The 21258-nt window shown below is 50.0% G+C and overlaps 1 protein-coding gene across 1 annotated transcript in view; it reads right to left on the bottom strand.

Annotated features, from left to right (window-relative positions):
* JADE2 (jade family PHD finger 2) overlaps positions 1-21258 on the bottom strand; it is a 72237-nt gene that overhangs the window by 29526 nt on the left and 21453 nt on the right. The window contains 1 exon segment of the mRNA XM_041481831.1: positions 5953-6122. Within this exon segment, the coding sequence (XP_041337765.1) occupies positions 5953-6122 (170 nt within the window).

Here is a 21258-nt window from a genome sequence, read left to right as displayed (position 1 = left end):
AGGAGGTCTCCAGATCTGAATCATGAAAAGAAAACATGAAGGAACTTTGCCCCAAGCAAAAAAGTCTTGCCTGTGTGTCTGAGTCGGGGCCTGCCATGATCCCTGCAGCTCCACAGCCACCCAGCATCCCCATCATCCCAGGGGCTCCCAAGGGCCCAGCCCAGCTCCACACAGCTCAGCCCTTACTACTGCCCATACAGCACCTGAAACACAGAATTTTAACACTCCATCCCAAAGGAGCTGGGATTCCTGGGCTGGCCCCACAGTACCAGGCACATTCCTCCACACAACGCCGCCCTCCATTGTAATTATTCCTGTAATATTGTAATTTATGTGGCATCAAGGAGCAATATTCTTCTGCTAAATGAATTCTCAGCTACTCCTTGTCGTGGTGTGAGCCAACTCACTGCGAGGGGAGATGAAAAATAGCTGGAGAGCCACCTTTCACAAAATAGAGACCTATTTCTAACTGAACTGTGCTCCACTAATATCAATTTACTGAAACAATAAATCCTTTCCCCCTGTGGAGAATACCTGGAGATAGAAACAGCTCATGAACAAACAGCTATCAGGACTGCAGGCTGTGCCATTCACTGATTCACAGACTATAAACCTGGGAGTCTACTTTTCAGGAAATATAGATATAAAAAACCAATCAAAATTACTGCTTTTCAAAAGTCTAATAAAAAAGGGAAAGCAATTGTGAGATGATGTAGGCTTGTCTTTGACTATCTTTGAAAACCTGAGGTGAAAAAACGACAGGTCCCTGATGGGATGGGGTGTTCACACATGGTACAGGGACCACACACTCCAGAAATCTCCTTCCAGCTCACTGGCCCTCCAGCTCGCCCCGGGCAAGCCACTTCAAACCTGTCTGCTTTGGCACTTGTGGGGACAGCAGCCACCCTGCCCCGGGCTGAGTGCCCCCCTGGGCATCCCTCAGGGACATCAGGGGATGACAGCCTGAACACCACACCAGACCAGCTGGGACTCCCACAGCCACCTCCAGCCCACCACGTGCAGACACACAACCCCTGGACGATGCAGCAATTGTACACTAATCTTTTATCAATGTTATTTATAACCAGACCCTGCGTGTAAAGTGTGACCAACACACAAACAGTGAACTGAGCATTCATAGTGAAACCTCCAGACATTTTGTTACAAACACAGCCTGCTAATGCACTTTAAAAGATTTACAGGAACCAATTATCACCCTTTCTGCCACCCACCGACATCAATTATTGCTCAAATTTAAGATGATGACAAAATGTTTCAGAAGCCACTTTAGAAGCCGCTGCCTCTCTGCAGCGATGCTTGGCTCTGACAGGGCTGTCCTAGAGCACTCCTGATGAAAGCCTCCTCACCCCATCAGCAGCAAAACTGGAGTATTGCTGGAAACTACTGCAATTACTGCCAGGAATTTATGGAAACAGCAAAACAGCAACTTGATGTAAAAACTGATTGCACTGAAAATGTGGAGGGAAAATGTCTTAAGAGTCTCCCACTCATCTCCAGCTCTGCTAATCTATACATTAGAACATCACATACAATTAACACATTCATTTACATGTGGTATTGATTACCTGTATCTCAAAGGAGATAAATAAGCTCAGATCCAGAGGCTTGTGGTGTTTTACATAGGGGAATAGCTTCAAACTGGCAGAGGGCAGGGTGAAATTGGATATTCGGAGGAAATTCTTCCCTGTGAGGGTGGGGAGGTCCTGGCACAGGTTGCCCAGGGAAGCTGTGGCTGCCCCATCCCTGGAAGTGTTCAAGGGCTTGGGGCAATCTGGGCTAGTGGAAGTTGTCCCTGCCCATGGCAGGGGACTTGGAATGGGATGAGCTTTAAGGTTCCTTCCAAACCATTCTACAATTCTGTCCTGGGGTGTCCTGCACGGTGGGACATGGACACACGTGGGTGGGCAGCAGCTGCTTGGAAACAGGCTCTGCCTGGGGAGTGCCAACTTGCTGCCTCAGGGTGCAAAAGGGCTCCCAGAATCCCAAAAGGATGCAGTGGGATGGGAGCAGCCTCAGAGTGCGACACCCAAGACTGCCAGGGCAGGAAGCAGGCACTCTGTGAGGAGCAGGACTGACAGCAGCCTCTGCTGCACTGAGCACATCTTGTCCAGGGTACTGCACTGACTTCAGCTTATTTCACTTGACCAATCTCACCTCCGCCGAGGGAGGCACCATCTCATTAGCACACAGACATATCTCAAGTATGCAGCGATGAATTCCCCCCGGAGCTTCAAAAGCAATCCATGTGACCTTTGCATGTTCCTGCCATAAAATACCAGGAACACCTCCAGCTCCAAAGATAGAAGCTGTGGTGGGCATATGTGAGCAGAATACACCATATGGATTAAGTCAAGGGAATACTTAGAAACTTCAACTCTGCCTTCAGCAAAATTGATTCCGACAACAATTTTAGCAATTTCTTGAGGATATTCCGTGTGTTTATGAAGTGCCGATCACTGCAAAAGGATCTTTCAGCCTTGGTCTTTGAAGTCTCTCTAGCTCCACTCTTACAATAGCTTTGGATTTAGTGGAGATCACAAAACACAGCATAAAATGTTACTGTAAAAATGAAGACTTATGGCATGGCTGCTGTCTAAAAGGACAGGCCTGTGCTGCCTGGAGTGGCATGGACATTAATCTGGCTCTGGGCTCCATTCAGTCTTCTTCAGATCCACTTTTTTTTACAACCTCATATTGCACCAGCAACAAATAAAACACTCAGGCATGCCTAAATACTGACTTCATCTCTAGCACACAAAGGTTCTTTAAACAGCACATTTCCATCGAGTACAGCAACAGCTACTGAGGCATCTTACTAGGGGGTTTAAAACTATTTAAAGCTGTTTTATGCTTAAAACTTTTGCTTTTCATGTGAAACTTTTGCTTTCTGGAGCAATTCCACTTAATTGGAAGAGGAGTCAGCAGGCAGAATGCAGAGAGCTGGAGCTATCTGGAGGTTTATCTGATCTTGGTGATAAAATTCCATCCCTGGGGTGACCTAAAAAGGACTGGAAAAGGCATGTGCTGTGTGCTACGTAGACCCACGAAAGGCGAGCTGGATGATCTCATAGGTGTTTTCCAGCTCTCCTTTCCAGCACATCCTCAGGAGCCAGTCAGAGATCTGGATCCCTCTTTGTCATTAAATATTTTGGGAATGACACATTGTGCCCCTGGACAGCCCAGTGACAACAGTTCAGCCAAACACCCATGAGGAATTTAAACTTCTGCCTACCTCCTAAATTAATGCTGGGAGATAACTCCTGACTCCTCTGAATGGGAGGAGAGGCTGCTGTTCTCCAGTTAAGTCATGTTAATGATCTTGGAGATTAGCAAAGCAGGTTTGGAAATCTCAGCGAGTCATTAACGGTGTCATTAATGTCAAGGGCTTCCGGGAGAAAGCACTATTTATGGACTGCCTTTGGACCAGCCCAGGCAGCAGCAATCCTCTGCCTTGGGTGGTGAAGGGCACCCAAATCCCACCCTGGCTTTTCCCATCTGGGGAGCAGAGGGAGCAAAGCCCCTGCTCTGTCCCAGCCTAGGAGCTGAGCAGCAATAGATCTGCTACAGCAGCTTTCCTCTGTGAGCCCCCAGACCCCATCACTTCCATGGGCAGGAAGATGCATCCCCTCACACAAGCCCAGTGACCTCCAGCCTCCACAGCAGGATGGCTGCCATGGGTGATGTGGCCATGATCCTGCACCAGGAGCACCAGCTTCCATCCTGCTTCCCACCTGCCAAAGCCCCAGCTCCCCACAGCACCAGGGATGGGGTATTATCAAAGCCACATCTCTTCCTCTCCAAGTCACTGGAAAAAATGCACTAGCCCTTGCCAGGCTAGAGAAGTTGGGAGGACTGGGGGAGGGGGAAAGAGATCAGAATCTACTGGGCTGAAGCTGTATCCACAGTGGATTTCACATATCAAACACTGCTTTTCAAAGCTACTCTCTCCCCAGCATGTTTAAGGCTCAGCCAGTAATGACAGTGCTCCCTCAGTGGCAGGAATGGGCTGCAGAAGCAGGTGATGGGCAGTGATGTTCTCTGCACCACCACTGCTGGGACCACCTCGGTCCTTACCACCTTATCATCATCCTTATCACCATCTAGACTTGGTGATGGCAGGAAGGCCAAGGCTTTCCTCAGATTCTGTGGTTTCATCCAGCCCAGCCCTGGACAAACATCTCCTAAGGAGATTCCTTGGAAAAGGTGACTGGCTGATAAATGATGAGATGGAGGTTAAAAAATGCAGCTTGCTCAGAATGGCCGAGGGTCAGCAGCAAAGCACTGCCTGTGTCCTGCCTTGGGATTCCCTGGGCTGCTGAGGTGCCAGCCACACACCTGCACAGAGCAGGGCTATGGCTGGGATGAAGCTCAGCCTCCCCTCCTAAACTCAACTCACTCCCAAGGCAGTGCTGCTGGAGGAGCTGCTATGCTACTTCAGCACTCGTGGGTTTGGCACATGCCAGCCCAAAGGCGACATGGGGACAGCCAGCAGCCAGCTCCTGCCTGGCCTGGGGCAGGGACCTTCCAGTTATCTCAACCTTCCACCACCCCAGGAGCTCCACATCTGGAAACTGCATTTGAAAACTAATACTTTGAAGAAATAATAAAGCAAGGCAAATTTAATCCAGCTGAGCTGGAGAAGCCAAATCTCTGGCCACTTCATTTCTAGAGACTTATGAAACACACACAAGAGGAAGTGGACATAGAGACAATTCTTCTCTGGAGCCCAGAGACACTTCTAATGGCCATGCAGCTGTGGAGAGGGCAAGGGAAATGTAGCAGGGGATACAGTGAAGGCACAGTGAGGTCAGAATGATGCCCAGTGTGGTTGAAGGGGGTTTCTTGATGCACCAACAGCAGCTGTGCATGTTTAGGAAGGATGGATCCTCTGCAAGTCCTGAGCAGGACTGAGGCACTTGACTTTATCCAGCAGCACCCTCTGCTCTGCACAAGGACTTCACTGTAGCTGCCAGTGCCTCAAAACCTTCGTGTGCTAATGACAGAGCTGAGGCTGCTAATACAGGACCAGCCAATGAGGTCAGAACTGTCTTGTGATTTCTCTGTGATGCTACAAGCTCCACAACGTTCAGATTATGGGAAATCAAATATACAGGATACCTATACCAGATAATCAGACAAACTGTGAAAGCAGCTTCTACAACTTTCTCAAGGTCATGGTAACAAAATTGCATTGCAAATCATGAGTACACCAGAAGGACAGATCTTCCAAAACCAACATCAGTCAATGTCACAGCCAACTTGTGAGCTCACCTGCGCTCCACAAGCTCATTGAACTGCATCTTCCTGACCTCATCCTGAATCCTGCTGCAGCCCTCAACCAGCTGCCTGTGAGAGCCAGCCCAACCCTCCTGCTCTGCTGTGCACTATCCCATCTGCTCAAGCACCTGGTGAAATCCTTTTTCCCACTCTTGAAAGGCCTCTGCCACCAGGACTAACCCTTCATGTAGGCATGCTTGAGCCTTCCCTGACCTCACAAGGTGAATGCTTTATTGAGGTATTACTCTTACCTGCAGGGCAGCAGCCACACCACAGCAACCCTTCCCTAACAAGGACTGGAAAATCCCTCCACAGTCTGGCAGGACTACACACACCCATGGGTCTGTGCCAACAAATTTGCCCAGCAGACCATGCTAAGCACTAGTGCCAATGGTCAAATTCCAAGCTCAGGTACTTGCACTCGACTAAAATCCACTAAAGGATTTGAAGAATGTGCAGTGATATAACAGCAGTGATGCAGGCAATGTTATGCTGTGATTATCCAGAGATGCCTGGAACAGGAAACAATCAGGACCAGCGTTTCTGACATTTCTTCTTCAAGGCCTTTAGTTGACATGCTTACTCAAAAAGCCTGAATGCCCACTGTGGGACAACCAGACCAGAAAAAAAAACCAAAAACCCAGCAATACTCACCCATCTCCTTGAGCTCCATGTTAACAAGTTCCAGCCAGCAGGCATCGAGCTCGTCCAGGTCATAGCGGCTCATTCCTTGCAAGTAAGTCCTTGTGGCTTCTGAAATCTCAGAGCCAGGCAGGCTGCTCGGTGAAACCTGTGAAAGCGAGCTCTCCAGCTGGGGGATGATCCTGCAAGAAGAGAAGGGGAGGTTGAGAAAGAGCTACAACTCAGAAAAATACTCTGTTTCTTGCCATGGAGGGTGAGACCACACTGGGCACCTGACTCTGTGAAGGAAAACAAAGCCACTGCACCTGGAGTCAATGCATGGGCCAGCACTGACAGACAGCCTCAGCAGAACTACAGCAAGAGTGTTCCCATTCATCCACAGAAATTAACCCTTTACATGAGAAAGATGAGGTGCAATGGAGATGATGCTCCAAGTACTGACAGCAAGCCAGCCCCCCAGCCATTAACTGCTCCATGAGCACCTCCAGTGTGCTGCACACTGCAGTGCCACATCCACACCGTGCTGGGCAGCATTTTGGCGTGCCTGGCACTGGAGAACATTCCATGGTGGCCTGTGAGATTTGTTCTGAGTGCTCTCTAATCACAACCACAGGGATGGGGAGAGGAGCTGCCTCATCTGCTGCAAACTCCCTGCACAGAGAGCCACCAGGCACGGGCTGTCAGCTCTTCTGCCTTTCCTTGGCAACTCTGCAGCAATATGCATGATACTTGCCATGCACATGTCAACAGTGTCACGCCCAATGACATGCAAGCAGAGGACAAGCTGGAAATGAGAAGCAGCCTGTGGTGCCAGCTGACAGATCTCAGCAAAGCTGGGAGCTGGAGCTTGCTGCAGGATTTGCACAGCTCACATTTCCTCCCCTGAAATCCACCTCCTGGCACAGCTATCAAGCCAGAAAGATGCTGCAAAGAAACAGCAACCAAACATACCTCACTGCTGCATGTCAGCCCCTTCCAAACAGCTTCTCCCCATGCAAAGCTGCAGGACCCAGCCCTGCTCTTGCACCAGGGCCAGCTGGGAAGGCTGCTGATCCCTGGAAGACTTTTATCTGCCTTCTGTCCTGCTATGTAAGCTAATGTCAGAGCATGGAGTGCCTTGTGCTCTGTGATGTTCTGGGGCAAAGCCATGGTGTCCATGACAGAACCAGATGAACTGTGGTACCAGATGCTCCCAGGTCTGTATGTGCCAAGGAGAGAAGCTTGAGCCCAGCTGTCCTTGGGAATGAGACCCACCTGCCTTCCCAGGAAGGAAATCTGTGGAAGGGCAGGAAAATTAACCTGGAGTTTCTACAGACCCAGACATGCAGTTTAATTGCTGTCCTCTGTGGTCATAAACACTGGAGGTACTTCCAGAGCCACCAGCAGAAGCAGCAATTTATGGCTCAGAGAAGGAAACATCAAGAAATGGGTTCTTATTATCTCTTTTGCTTTACTTTCCCCACCAGTCAATTGAAAATAAACATGTGACCCAATTTCCTGAGTACATCTCCAAATTTAAGTTAAAGAACCAAAAAGAGCCACATGGAAGGACAGCTCTCAGTCCCCACACTTTAAAACAATCTCACTATAATCTAGGATAGGACTTGGGGATTCACTGACATCTCTAATGCAGACATTAGAGGTATGTTCCAGCCACAGCTTCAGGGTTGGCATCTAAGGAGCTTCCAAACTCCTAAAATCAGAGAATCACACAATGGATGGGTTTGGAGGGAGCCTTAAAAGATCATCCAGTTCCAGCCCTCCCTGCCACAACTTCCACTGTCCCAGGTTGCTCCAAGCCCCATCCAGCCTGGCCTTGGACACTTCCAGGGATGGAGCAGTCAACAGCTTTTCTGGGCAACCTGTGCCAGGGCCTCACCACCCACACAGGGAAGGATTTCTTCCTAATATCTAATCTAAATCTGCCCTCTGTCAGTTCAAAGCTCTTCCCCTCTGTCTAGTCACTACTGGACTAAAAAGTCCCTGTCCAGCCTTTCTTGCAGCCCCTTTAGCCACTGGAAGATGCAATCAACAAATAAATAAAGCAGGAGCTGCTGGTGCAACATGCATTGGTTCACATCAGACTGAAGCTCTCCTTCCCACGAGCCCAAGTCTGGGTCATCCCTCACAGAAACAGAACCTGGGTGTGGGAGCAGCCAGGCTGGGCACAGCCCTGTTACAGGAGAGAAAAAACCAGTCCTCCACCTGCAATAAATTCCCTCTTCTGTTGGGAAGAGCTGCCTGAGCAGGCACGAGGTTGGGGCCATAAGCCCTCATTAAGCCAAGTTACACAAGCTGCTCACCCAAAAGCCCCTGCAACAGGTGATGCTCTGATACCGAGCCAGCACGGATGCTCGGGACGGCAGGAGGAAAGAGCTGCTATTTTTACCCTGGCATAACATTGCAAAGATTAATGCTCTGTGTACATATCAAAGGAGTATCCTGAACAGGTCATTTACTGTACTGAGAGCACTGAAATGCACTCAGTGTGGTAAGGATGCTGACGTGACTGGAGCAGTCCCTTGGGGTTACCTCACACAGTGCACACAGTACTGCCCATCAAGAGCAGTGTGTGGGACCAGCCTGAGCCTGGGCACATCCCCTCCCACCTGGGCACACAGCTCCACCTCCTTTCTGCAGGTATCTTATGGAGAAGTTCTGCTGAACCTGATGCTCAGAGACAGGAGACAAGTGACTGTCCCCTCGAGTCATGTAGCCACCTCCCCAGAGCTCCCAACCCCCCCAAACCTGGATTCATGTTCAGACTCTCAGGTCCTGGCTGTGCACAGTCCCTGGTGATGCAGAGATCACAGGGGCTCACTGATGGTAACAGCTCCACCAGTGCTCAACGTCCAGCTCTTTCTGACACTGTAATTAAATGCAGTTTGCTTTGGTTTAATGGGAACTGGCACTTAGAAAGTGACATTTTGCCTCTCACCACGTCACTGATGATGAAGATCAAGGTAATGAAGATACAAACATCTAACAAGCTCACCAGCACTCTGTTAAAAGGTTTGAAACATGCCAGTGCAGTGAAGGCAGGTGCCTCTCCCTGCCTGGGAACACAGGGATCAGGGAGGGATGATCAGGTGCTGCAGCACTCAGCAGACACTTTCCTACAAGGAATAAGCATTCATATGAACAGTATCTTCTTAAGAGGATCACCAAACTTTACTTTTGATGCTTCCTCCCCATAACCCCATGCTGATCTAGCAGCATGGGCTGGGATCCCCTGGAGTTAATTCAGGCTTGGGGATACATGTTCAAGCCATTTTCTCACCATTTCAAATGCCAGCAAACAGAGAAGGTCAGAAATGAAGAAACTGAAACAGCTGCTAAATTATTTTTTAAACAGTGAGAAACTTGTATAACCCTATGAAGACCTGCTGGAAGCCCAGTCCAGATCAACTCCCTGACTCATCTGCAGCACTCAGGTAAACACAGGAGTTTAAGGCTTGCAAACAATTCAGCAAACCCTAAGAGAGCCTGTGCCTGCTTCCATGAACATTCCTCCCACCCTGAGGGGAGCTGGAGGCTGCCAGATGCTGAGGCTCACGTGGGGCATCCCAGTGCCCCAGAGGTGCACAGCCTGCCATTGGTTGCTGGATTTGCTTTGGTGGATAAAATCACATTCCTAAAAAGCAGCCCACTCCTTCCTGACACACGCTAACACACCTGCAAGGAGCTCCTGGTGTTGAGATATAAAAATCAGTGACTGCAGTGACAGTGCCTTAGGCTACAGGAGCTTTGCAAGGAAGAGATCCTACAGTGTAAGACAACAGAGCAATCCTTTGGGAAAGACCATGCCCTGCCTCACAGCAATACAGAAAACAGACCAAGCTGGGCACCCTTCCTCACCTCCAGCACCTTCAAGACACTGGAGCCCAAAAAGTTGCAAGCTTTGTGCTGTCCAAACACTGCAGTGGAGACATAGCAAGAAAAAGGGAACAAAGCACAGAGGCTGCTCTCACCAGTGTCTATCCATCTCCTGCTGGGCTCCAAGAGCTGGGGATGTCATCAGGGCTCCCCTTTTGTGCAGGTACAAGTCTTAATCCATTGGGAAACCATGGGTTTTGGTTTTTGGGTTTTTTTTGGTTTTTCCAAATTGCTGCTTGGTGTACAAAGAAATACCCAGGCTGGGTGATGAGGAGTCTGCACACGAGCCACCAACTCACCCAAATTCACCATCGTGGCACAGAATCACAGAGGCAAAGCCTCCACAAGAGCCACACCATCCACAGAAGCTCAATTACACAGGAGGAGCATTTACTCCTTTATTTATCCAGAGACACAGCATTTTTTTAAAATCCTGTATCAATCAAAGGCTCATTTAAACAAAGGGCTGAAAATTGGGATCAGCCTGAAAATCACAACAAACCTGAGGCCATTAGTCTGAAAGTGGGTCTCAAGGGCACTTGAGGAAAAGGAGTAAGTGGACCCCAACACTCTTGAGGATTACATCTGTCCCTGGAGAAGATTACACAGTAATAAAATATACTCAGCAAATTCCCATGGTTAATCATCTCTGTAAACTGAATGCTTCACTTGGCTGAAGGGAGAAGGCTTTTTTTTTCTATATGCTCCCTTTTAATATATCAAATAGAAATAATTAATCCTGCATGGTGTTTCTCATCTAAAAATACTTAATTTTATTATAATGAAGACATTAGTCAGTAATCTTTTCTTTACCTCCATTCCAGTCTAAATTAGTCTTGTCCAATGTCCATAAATAAGTCAGCTTAAGAAAGTCAGTGGAAAGATAGCTCTGCCAGCAACCTTCAGTGCTGATACTGCTCCTACCACCAGCTCTGCTTGTGGGGGAATTCTCCTGTGGCACACAACAGCTTTAAAAGGGCAATTTAAAGGGATGATTTTCACTTTCTGTTTATTAAAATAGTATCTAGCAGGCCATTTGGACTGGATACCCCACTTTCTTATGAACTTAAGCTAACAGATTTTATACATGCTATTGCCTCTCAACAGCAGAGAGGAATTTAAGCATTTAAGTTAGAAAAGCTGCCTGGGGGTATAAGGGTGAAGGATAGGGATGGAGATAGTGGTGGATAGTCACAATAATGAGCCACAACCCACACACAAGGGTTGTGATCCTCAGCATTCCCACATCCAGATTTACTGACCGTGTTACTCCTACTTCTTATATTTTTATGGCTTCTAGTAAAGGCTATAAAACCATGAGCCAAAAACTATACTCCCAAAGCTGGGCTCAAAGACAAAAGGGAACACCAGGAAGATAATATATACTTAGGTTTTCAATTAACTGGCCTGAGGTTCAGACCTGCAAGCAAGCTGGCCTGACCAGCTGGATGAGCCTAAAGCATCTTTAGGCTCACCCAAGCCCTGGTGCTAACAGGTACCTGTGCACTTCCCTCCCTGGCTGAAGATACTCCAGGTAACATCTGGAGCACCCTGGTCACCAGCACAGAGAGCTCAGGGCCCTGTGGGCACCCTGCTGTCACCCCTGGCATAAGCCACCTGACACCAGAGCCCCTGGACCCTGCAGGAGGGACCACAGGTACCCAGAGTCTGTCAACACATCCTCGTGTGGATGGAGAAGAGATGGCTGGAGGCAGCTGGTCCTACAGAGGGAGGAGAGAGGTGACACAGGGTATATCAACAGGGCACTGTCACCAAACCCTTTTATTTTAAAACAAACAAGAACCTGAGAAGAATGAGATGGCACTGCTAGGATCACTTTGTGTAGAAAATAAACAATTTGCAGTATTTCCTTATTGGCTGCTGGAGCCAAAACCCCCTCAAGATTTGGCAACAGCCTCTGAAAATCCATGAAAATTCATCATACATACATCAGCAGAGCAGCCACGGGAAGGGGAACCTCTGGTCTGGGAAGGGAAACCTGTGATGGATGATGGCCCTGTCTGCCACCCATTTTGCACCATTTGTGGGCTATCTTCATGGCAGGGGCTGTAACACATTCCTAGGAAAAAAGGTTGATGGAGGGAACTTAACATCAGCCCTTCCCGTGTGCATCCATGCTTGAGCACTCAGCTCAGTGCCAGCGTGCAGTTTGTCCCCACTGCCACTGATGGGCACAGTGGGTGGCTGGGCTGGCACTGCCCTTTGCTGCAACACAAACCTTCCTTTAAGTGCCTGTCCCAAAAACCTACACAGGCAGTTACACAGTCCAGCCATGAAGCTCCACTCAGCTTTTGCTGCTGCGCTGAGAGAACAAAGCAGCTGAGTTTGGCCCCAGGAGGATCCACCAAGCTCCAGCAACAGGAGCAGCTGGAGTGCCCAAAACGCACCCCCTGACCGCACAGACATCCGTGGCTAATGCTCAGCTCCGTGAAGGTCCCTTTGTGTTGCCCAAGTGGCACTGAGGATGTTCAGGAAGGGGTTAATGCTGCTTGCAGCAGCGTCCTGCCCTCGGGTACCAGCAGCCAGTGAGTGCAGCTCCAGGTGACGTAATGCCCGGGTGGCTGTGCAGGCTGCGCTCCCAGCCCTCCCGCTGGAGCTGCCAGGGACCCCGGCGTGTCCCGGGGACCCCGGCATGTCCCCCGGACCCGGCATGTCCCCCGGACCCCGGCATGTCCCAGGGACCCTGGCATGTCCCAGGGACCCTGCTGTCCCCTGCCCAGGACAGGGTGCCACAGCTATGCCCACCCTTTAGCTGCCACTGCTGTCTTTCCCAGCTGAATTCTGACCCTCGGCGCTACCCAGTGAACGAACATTAGAAATTCTCATTAGCAGCTTTTAAAGCATCCCCAGCCACGGGGAGCATCTGATCCATGAGCAGCACAGCACAGCTCCGCAGGGCACAGCCAAACTCCTTTCGGCTCCAGGACCATTCAAGGGCTCTCTGGGCTTGGAAATCCCCCTGTGACAATCGCATTTCTATGCAGAATGTTAAGGATGGGGTAGGGTGGCCCCTCCCGAGCTGCTGGCAGTTTAGGATTTACATAGGCAGGTTCTGGAAGTTTTACAGAAATGCAGCTGAAGCTCCCAATTACAATTAACAGGTGCAGTAAGAAAAATGCTTAGCTGCTCCCTCCCCATCTGAAGTCTCCTTCTGTAACAGCCTGTAACCACAGTGGGTCCTTCCAGGCCCCTGGAATAACATAATCCTCTAAGGAGAAAGTGATTCACTCCTCTTTGATGTGATAAAAAGAGGAAAACAAGTGAACAGGAGGCACTAAACAGCCATCTTGTGAAACCCAGACAGCTTTTCCAATTCCATTTCTGAGCTGTTTATCACCACATAAAAAGCCTGATACCCAGCAGACTAGAGGAAGACCAGTGTTGATGTCCCTGTCTTTCTCACATTTATATTCCAGCCTAAATCTCACTGAGATTTAGCTCAACAAATGAATTATTTAAGTTGCAACTCTGATTCAGTGCCCAGAGAATCATTTTGATGTAGATGGGAGCGGGGACCCAGTACAGAAGAATTCAGGTGCAGAGCAGTGTCTGCTTTCCCAAGGCAGAGGAGAGCACCAGAGCACAGCTGGGTTCATCTCCACAACTTCTGTGAGAGGAAAACCACGGCTGCAGGGACACAGCAATGGCTGGGCAGTGGTTTGCTGGTGGGCTGACTGGAACAACAAAACACAGATGTTTTTCTGGCAGACTAGACAGAAGCAGTGTCTGGGCTGAGAGCAAAATACACACATAATTTCTGATGCTGTGCAAAGATCTCCTCCATATTCCTTTCTCCCTTTTCTCTCTGTGCCATTCAGCTCTAACAGTGGTGTTGAAGGCAGCAGGGGGACTGTGCTCTGCTGCTGGGAGGTGACACAGCCTGTGCTGCTCTTCTGGCTCTGAAACCCAGCAAAATGCAGCAGCCCCCAGATCCAGGGCAGCTGCAGAGGATGCTCACACAGCACCTTCTCCCTGCATGCAAGCAGGGCAGAGCCAGCCCCAGCACCCAAGGTGCTGCTCTCCCCCTTCTCCCAGAGCATCACTGACCCACCTGGTGGCCCTTCAGGGACCCATGTCACACAGCAGCCTTCTCCAAACCCAGCCTGCAGGCTGCCAGTATCCTGCTCATTTCCATTCAATATATGTCTTGAAATTGCTACTAGAGAAGCCAGGGACACTTGAGTGTGTGTTTTCTGGATATAAGAAGACCAAAAAAAAGTTGCTTCTTTAGTAACTTAAGCCAAGCTACTAACATTAAAGCATCTGGAATTAATTATCCCAGCCACATAATGTTTCCATAATTACTTCAGTAATGCAAACAGCTCCACTTGCCTTTGTATCCACCTACTAATGGAGACCAGAAACAGAAGACATGAGCAATGGTGGCAGCTCTGCACCTGCCATGGTCTGAGCATTAGCCACAGCAGATCAAGAACTGGGCAAATCCCCCTGACACTGTTACTCACAGAGCTGAGTATGGCAAAGCTCAAACACAGACACAGGCTCAAGATGACAACTCCCATCCACCAGCACAGTGTCTTCACACGGGTCTCCTTAAAGAAACCCAGCCCAGAGAAAGCAAAGCTTTGAGGAATTTGGAAAGGCAGCATCCAGACTCTTTTAATGTGTTCTGGATCACTGAACTAACACTGAATCCTGGAACTCACGAGTACAGTTCTGATGCTGAGACGCTCCAAGCAGCTCACAGCCCATCCCAGAAAACAAGGAGGGATCAGTCTGCCTCTTCCACCATCCCCATGCAGCTACACTTGTTTGGGTGCACCTCAGGAAACCCCAGAATGGCTTGAATTGGAAGAGACTTTTAAAGGTCACCTAATCCAAGCCCCATGCCATGAGCAGGGACCCCTTCAACTAGATCAGATTTTCCAGATCTCCTTCAGGTGCACTGAGAGAAACCACCTACAGCTCTCCTCTACCTCCCCATGGTCCTGGCAACATAGTGAAGCTCACTTTCCAGCAACACTTCACCTAAATTCAACAGGATTACCCACAGCAGCACCAAGAACTGAGCAGCTATTCCTGCTGCTGGGCCATCCCGCTCCTCCCATCACTCTGGAGAGCACTTTAAAAGTAATGGTTGCTTGCATTGTTCAAAAGGGACCCAAGGTGCACTAAATCCTGAAGAGGTGATTTCATTAGTGCTGCGGTTGCAAGCCCAGCAATCAGAGCTGCTGGGGTTTGCCTGGCTACACAATAAATCCACGGTTCTGGATGGAGAGCAGAGGCAATGGAGTGAGATGTGGAGGCTCCCAAGGCTGTACCAAACCAGAGTCGGTCCCAAGAGCTCTAAACCCTGTTACAGAGCAGCAGGAAATCAAGCTCACTCGTTCTATACATTTGCTGCTGAAGTACACTTGACTTTCTGTGTGCTTGATCCAGTATAAACCACAGGCATCCACTGGGAAGATCAGCAAACATTCAAAATAAAAGTCCAAGTGGCTCAGAATGAGGTAAGAACAGGCTGGATTAACACATTTCCCATAGCAAACTAATAAAGGTGAGGACTTGCTGAAAGCCCACACAAGAACTTGTCAAGCAGAGAGTAAACCAGAAATGATGACAAGTAACAGGCAGAGTAAATCACACTCACTCCTTTGCAAAGCACTCACAGGCACTGGGCAGGAGCCAACAACCTCCTGCAGCACCAGCACCACCTCCTGCAAACCAGTACCACCTCCTGCAGCACCAGCACCACCTCCAGCAGCACCAGCACCACCTCCAGCAGCACCAGCACCACCTCCAGCAGCACCAGCACCAGCACCACCTCCTGCATGGCCCAGACCCTCTGCTGCCCTGGGTGTGATTCATCCCATCCTAAACCAGGTACCTGAAGCCCTGGCAGGACAGACCATCCTGTGCACAGATCATCCCTCCCCACTGCCTAGAGGGACAAGGGCTGCCTGAGCAGATCTGACTGGAAACCTCCCTTTCCCAGTGGCAGAGCTGGAGACCAAACTCACGGATGTTACGTCACTAGGATTATTTTGCAGTCCTGGATCAGTGCCACTGGCCAGCCCATCCTCACCACAGCCAGTTGTCACTGTGGGGGTCCCCAGGAACAGGCAGGCAGGGAGCCTTCCTCTCCCCACACATAGCCCAGGGCTTGTGATCAAAACATTTAGGCCTAGGGCAATTGGGATTTTCACTTCTTTTGATCAAGCACAGTCTCTGAGGGAAGTGTACATGTATTTCTGGAGCATACCAGAACCCAGGCATATTTAAGGGCAGGCAGCCACAGAACGGGGATAACCAACCCAAGAAATAGCCCTTTGTAAAATCGCCAGCATGCCATCTGCAAGCTCCAAAGTCACACATTTTTCATGATGAGCTGGAGGGAAGGAAAAAAAATGAAAAAAAAAAAAGAAAAAAAAAAGGATTATGTGAAAAGAAAAAAAGCTCTGCTCCAAAAGCTACTCAAACTGCTGCAGAATCCTGCCTGCCCCTTCTGCAGCAAAGCCCAAGGGAAGCAGCTGATGAGTCAACAGCCAGCCTGCGTCGCCGACCGAGGAAAGGAAGTCCAATCTCACCACTCGAGAACAAAGTGTGCTGGTTCATCGAGTACACTCTGAGAACGCAGCCTCGGGAAGCCCTCCCCGGGCTGGGAGCCGCAGGGATACAGCCTGGCTGCCAGCCAGCACTCCCAGGGGACACGGAGAGGTGACGTCCAGGCATAGCTGGGACATCTGCATCGTGCCACCCTGCTGCCAGGCCAGCCTGGCCACCTTTCCTCAGGCTACCATGCTCCACATTGCAGCACAGACTGCTCCTGGAGGGATTTTCTTCCTTTGCTGGGTGTTCTGGATGCAGCACCCAGCCCTGTGAGGAGCTGCAGTGTCTTTTCACTGCAAGATGGGGGCAGGGACGTGTCCCAGTCCTACACCCACTACTGGTGCACCAGTTCATTCCTCTCCCCCCCTCAGTACACTCATCTCCAGCACTGCTTCCCACAGACAGACCTGCTCCGTGTGCCTCCTCTGCCAATGACACTGGCATCACAAAACCACAACCTGCCAGCAATACATACCCTTGGAAAGAGCTGCTGGAACTCCTGGAGACGTGGGGGCAACTCCTGATGGGAGTCCAGTAAAGAACAACACAGCCCGGAGGAGATGAACACTGACCGGGCACTGCCACGCCATCACAATCCAGCCAGCCCTGCACCAGCTGGATCTGCTCCCATGAGCACAGCCAGCAGCTGCCTGACCTGTGTGTGTGGCCATTAGAGAAGGGCAGAGGGGACTGAGGGAGGAGGACAGGACAGGGACACAGCCACCGTGCCGACACGGCAGACGGCGTTTGCGCCGTGCCGCCGCCATCGCCGAGCTGCTATCGCCGGGGCTGTGCCTTCCTGTTACACAGCACTCTCTGTTTTCTGTTAAAACAGGGCCACAGCGACGATGCAAGTATAGATCTGCAATGCCAAGAATATCTGGGAAGCCTGCCAGCAAGAAGCAGCCTTCCTGCTCGTCCTCCCGCTGTGTGCAAATTCACAGGAAACAGAATCTACAGCACATACTAATGTGGCTTAATGCGAGATCCAAGAGCCACCTTGAGATCCTGCTTGCATCCCTGTCAGCCTGGGGAAGGAGCCACATGCCAAGAACATTAAATCATTAAATAAAGGAGGAAATAAAACCTGCACAGGTGCATAAAATCCCACGTAGGTGCCACTGCTTTACGAAGTGATGCTCTGCTGTGCAAGCTCAACACGCTGCCAGCATCGCCACCAGTAGGAAGGGACAAGCCCAGGTCCGTGGCACATCCACTGCTCAAAAATGGCTTCACAGCCTCCTACAAGCACCCATATCAACCAGTAAATTCCATGTCCTTTGGGGCTTATTATGGTGTGACTTTGGGAATACATCAGCAAACTCATCTGAAACATCTTCCCATTTACAACAGAAGAGGTACCCAAAACCCTGATGCTCCCAAACTGCTGATAACTCTTACCCTTACTTTACCTTGTTTAATCCTGAAGCTGTACTGAGATGAGCCAACTCTGTCTCCAACACCCAACTACACCCCACAGCAGACTGGGACCGTGCATCTGGATCTCCTCATGCTGGAAATCTCTGTGCCTCTGTTTACACAACTGTAAAATAACTGCAGAGTTCAAACACGGGCTGTAAGTCTCAGCTTTGGTCCAAGAAAGCCAGAGGAGATCCTTCCACTATGGGCTCTAGCAGGGGTGGAACACACGGTACCACGGGGATGCAGTGTCACCACCAGCCACACTGCAGGTGGATGACCAGGACACACTAGGGCAGGGGATGCCAGCCTGCCTGCTGGAAGGGAAAGCTGTCCTGACTACTCACTCCTCTGATAGCTCCCATCTGACTGGAAGTGGCTTTTATCTCCACACCGGGGCCCTTCAAGCTCAGGCCAATTCTCAGGCCAATAAAATCCTCAGGTTCAAATAAAACCCTTTTGAATAGCTGTGAGCCAGAAGCAATCGTGGAGAGGAAACAGCTGATCTCCTGTGCTGCCTCTGATGACCCTGGCATCCAGGTGGCTGCCAGCAGCATCCTCCTGGGACAACAAGCCAAGATATGCTGTGCCTTTCCTTCCCTGCTTTCCTCACAACTGCACTGCAATTTGTGCTAACCTAGAAAGGACCCTCGAGTTTAAGGCGGCTCTTAATGGAAGCATTTTGAGACAGCTGCTTTCTGGAGAAAGTATTCCTTAAAATACAGCTCTTGCCTTCTGCCTCTACCCCAGCTTTTGACATTTTACAGCTCCAGTAAAACAAAATGTTTTAAAAATCTCATTTTCAGCTTTGGAGGCACAAAACCTAGAGCCAGTTTCCAAGCAGCCAGGCGGGAGATGAAAAGAGCAGCAGTGGCTCCGTGCACGGCACCTTTAGGACAACGAGCTCCATCTCTGCTCCAGCTCACAGCACCTTTCAGACAACGAGCTCCATCTCTGCTCCAGCTCACAGCACCTTTCTGACAACGAGCTCCATCTCCGGAGCAGGAAGCAGCTCCCACATGCCCCATGGCACAATCTGCTGGCAGCCCATGGCTCAGGAACCAACTCCTGAGCAGCAGCACCATGGGCTGGCTATTATTTTGCAGGCAGTGCTTGTCTGCTCACCAGCTCCCGGGGCTCCAGTGTCTTCTCTCCAGCCTCCCCAACTCCCTCTAGGAGTTTCACATGGAAGTGGCTGTCAGAAGTGACAACATCAGGACTGGATTAGCACAGGCATCCCCCCCTAAGGGCAGGATGCTCTGTTACACCTCTGAGATGGGGGAAAGCAGAGCGCTGACAGCGAGGAAGAGCATCAGCCACGGGGATCCACATTTCCAGTCCACAAAAGACATCAATGCTGGGACTTTTTTCAGCAGATTAAAGGAATTTGGATTGTCCATACCCAACACAGAGAGGATGTTTGGTTTAGATGAAATTTAGTAGGGAAAAAGGAAAATTTGGAGGCAAAGGAGAAGAGTGATGCTGAGGCCATGGGGCAGCAGCCACAGGGTGGGGGGCAAAAGCAGCAGCTCAGGCAGGACCAGCAAGGAGGCTGCTCCTGGGAGGGAGACTGGGGTGAATTAAAGCAATTAAATAGGGGAGGTAAATGGAACTGTAAGGCCTTTTAAGGCTGCTCTCTTAAGGTACATGAAATAGAGTCATCTCTTGTGAAAAAACATTTGACATTTCTCCAAAACAGGGCAAGATGCAAGAAGGAGTTGTCTAACCCTGGAGATAGCAAAATTACCACAGTCTGCACTGTCCCTGGCAGTCCAACACTGCCCTTTCCACCTCCCATTCTCACATCAGCGGCCCAAGTGGGAAAACCTTGAGGGCAGGGATGCTTTGGGAGGCAGAGCTGCTCAGCAGAAGCACACCATCTCTGCTATGCCTTCTGGCGTGCATTCTGTCCTGATTAAAAAAAAATCTGGCAGTGTCACTGCCTGTCCCCCTGGGAGTGCATCATGGCTACAAACCAGGTGCAACCATTAACACTGCTGTAAAATGAGCTCTTCATTTCACTCCCATCACACTGAGGAAGGCAAAATATCCCAAACAGGACCTATCCGAGGACAAAGCCCTCCAGGCCATGCGTGCTGTCCAGCCAGCAAAGAGAGATGCTTCAGGCAATTGAGACACAGTGCAAGTCAGAGCAACAGGAGAAGAAAGAAGAGGAAGCTGAAGCTGTGGGCAAGCAGCACCATCTCCAAGCAGCCCAGGAGCAGCCTGGGATGAACAAGGGTGTGACACAAACGAGAGGGGCTGCAGAAATGCAGCTGGGATTAGCTGGGAGTGATGGAGTCAGCAATGACTATCTGAGAGGTCAGAGAGAATGGGTCAGATTTCAGAATTACAGACTTACAAAGCACTTTAAAGGGGCCATCTAGCTCCAATACCCTGCCATGGATAGGGACACCTTCCACTAGACCAGGCTGCTCAAAGCCCTGTCTAGCCTGGCCATTCTTCCACAGATGCAGCCACAGCTTCTCTGGGCAACCTGTGCCAGCACCTCACCACCCTCACAGGGAAGAATTTCTTTCTAAAATCTATTGCTTTAAAAATAAAACAAACTCTTTGTGGAGCATGGCTTGAACTCAAAACAATGTTGTGGTACTGAAGAAAGAGCTGGAACTATTTCAGGAGGCAATTCCTCAAGGATTATGGAAAGGAAAGCTAGGAAAATAATCTCAAGAATTAGGAAATTCTTCAGAGGATAACACTGGAAGAGAAACTGACACTGGAAGTGAAACTTCACACTCAAGGTGAGTGGTCAGCACCAGGATGTCCCCTCCAGAAACCAAAGGGGGACACCACCACCATCATGGTGCTGGGAGTGCCAGAGCAGGACAGGGCGGGATGGGGACCTGGGAGGAAATGACCTGTTCCAGGCATCACTCTGGGAATAACCATGCACAAAAACTCCTGGGAGAGCTGCTCCAGCAGCCCCAAGTCCAAGGGCTTGGAGACAAGAAGAGAGGTGCATTTCCAGTCTGTCCTGCACCCCAGAAGGCCCTGGCTGTGAGGTCTGGGATGCCAAATCCCACTGCTGGGAAGCAGCACTCCTGGCTCCACACGGGCACTGCCAGCCCAGGCAGTGCCAAGCTATCACTTTTCGGCTGGAAATAGCCCCGGCACGAGCCCTCAGCTGGGGAGCAGAGCACTGGCGAGGCCAGACTGCGGTTAGCTATCAAAGACAACTAAAAAAAGATATTTCACACACAGGCTTTTTTTTTCCCTTCTCTTTTTTTTGGTTGCCTTTTTTTTTTTTTTCCCAAGGATTAAATCAACTCAACAGCCCCCTTTACAACTTCCCTTTTGATGTGTTCAGACTCATTAAAGTTTCATTTCTTTCTCTGTTTTCCCCGGGGGAGGAAGGGGAGCGTACACAAAAGTTTATTTCAGAAGCGGGGTCGGCAGCTGCAGCAGCAGCAG

This window comes from Pyrgilauda ruficollis, unplaced genomic scaffold (assembly GCF_017590135.1).
Source record: "Pyrgilauda ruficollis isolate IOZ18807 unplaced genomic scaffold, ASM1759013v1 scaffold57, whole genome shotgun sequence".
Lineage (NCBI taxonomy): Eukaryota > Metazoa > Chordata > Aves > Passeriformes > Passeridae > Pyrgilauda > Pyrgilauda ruficollis.
Note: the sequence above shows the minus strand (reverse complement) of the source record. Positions and strands in the feature narration are given on the sequence as shown.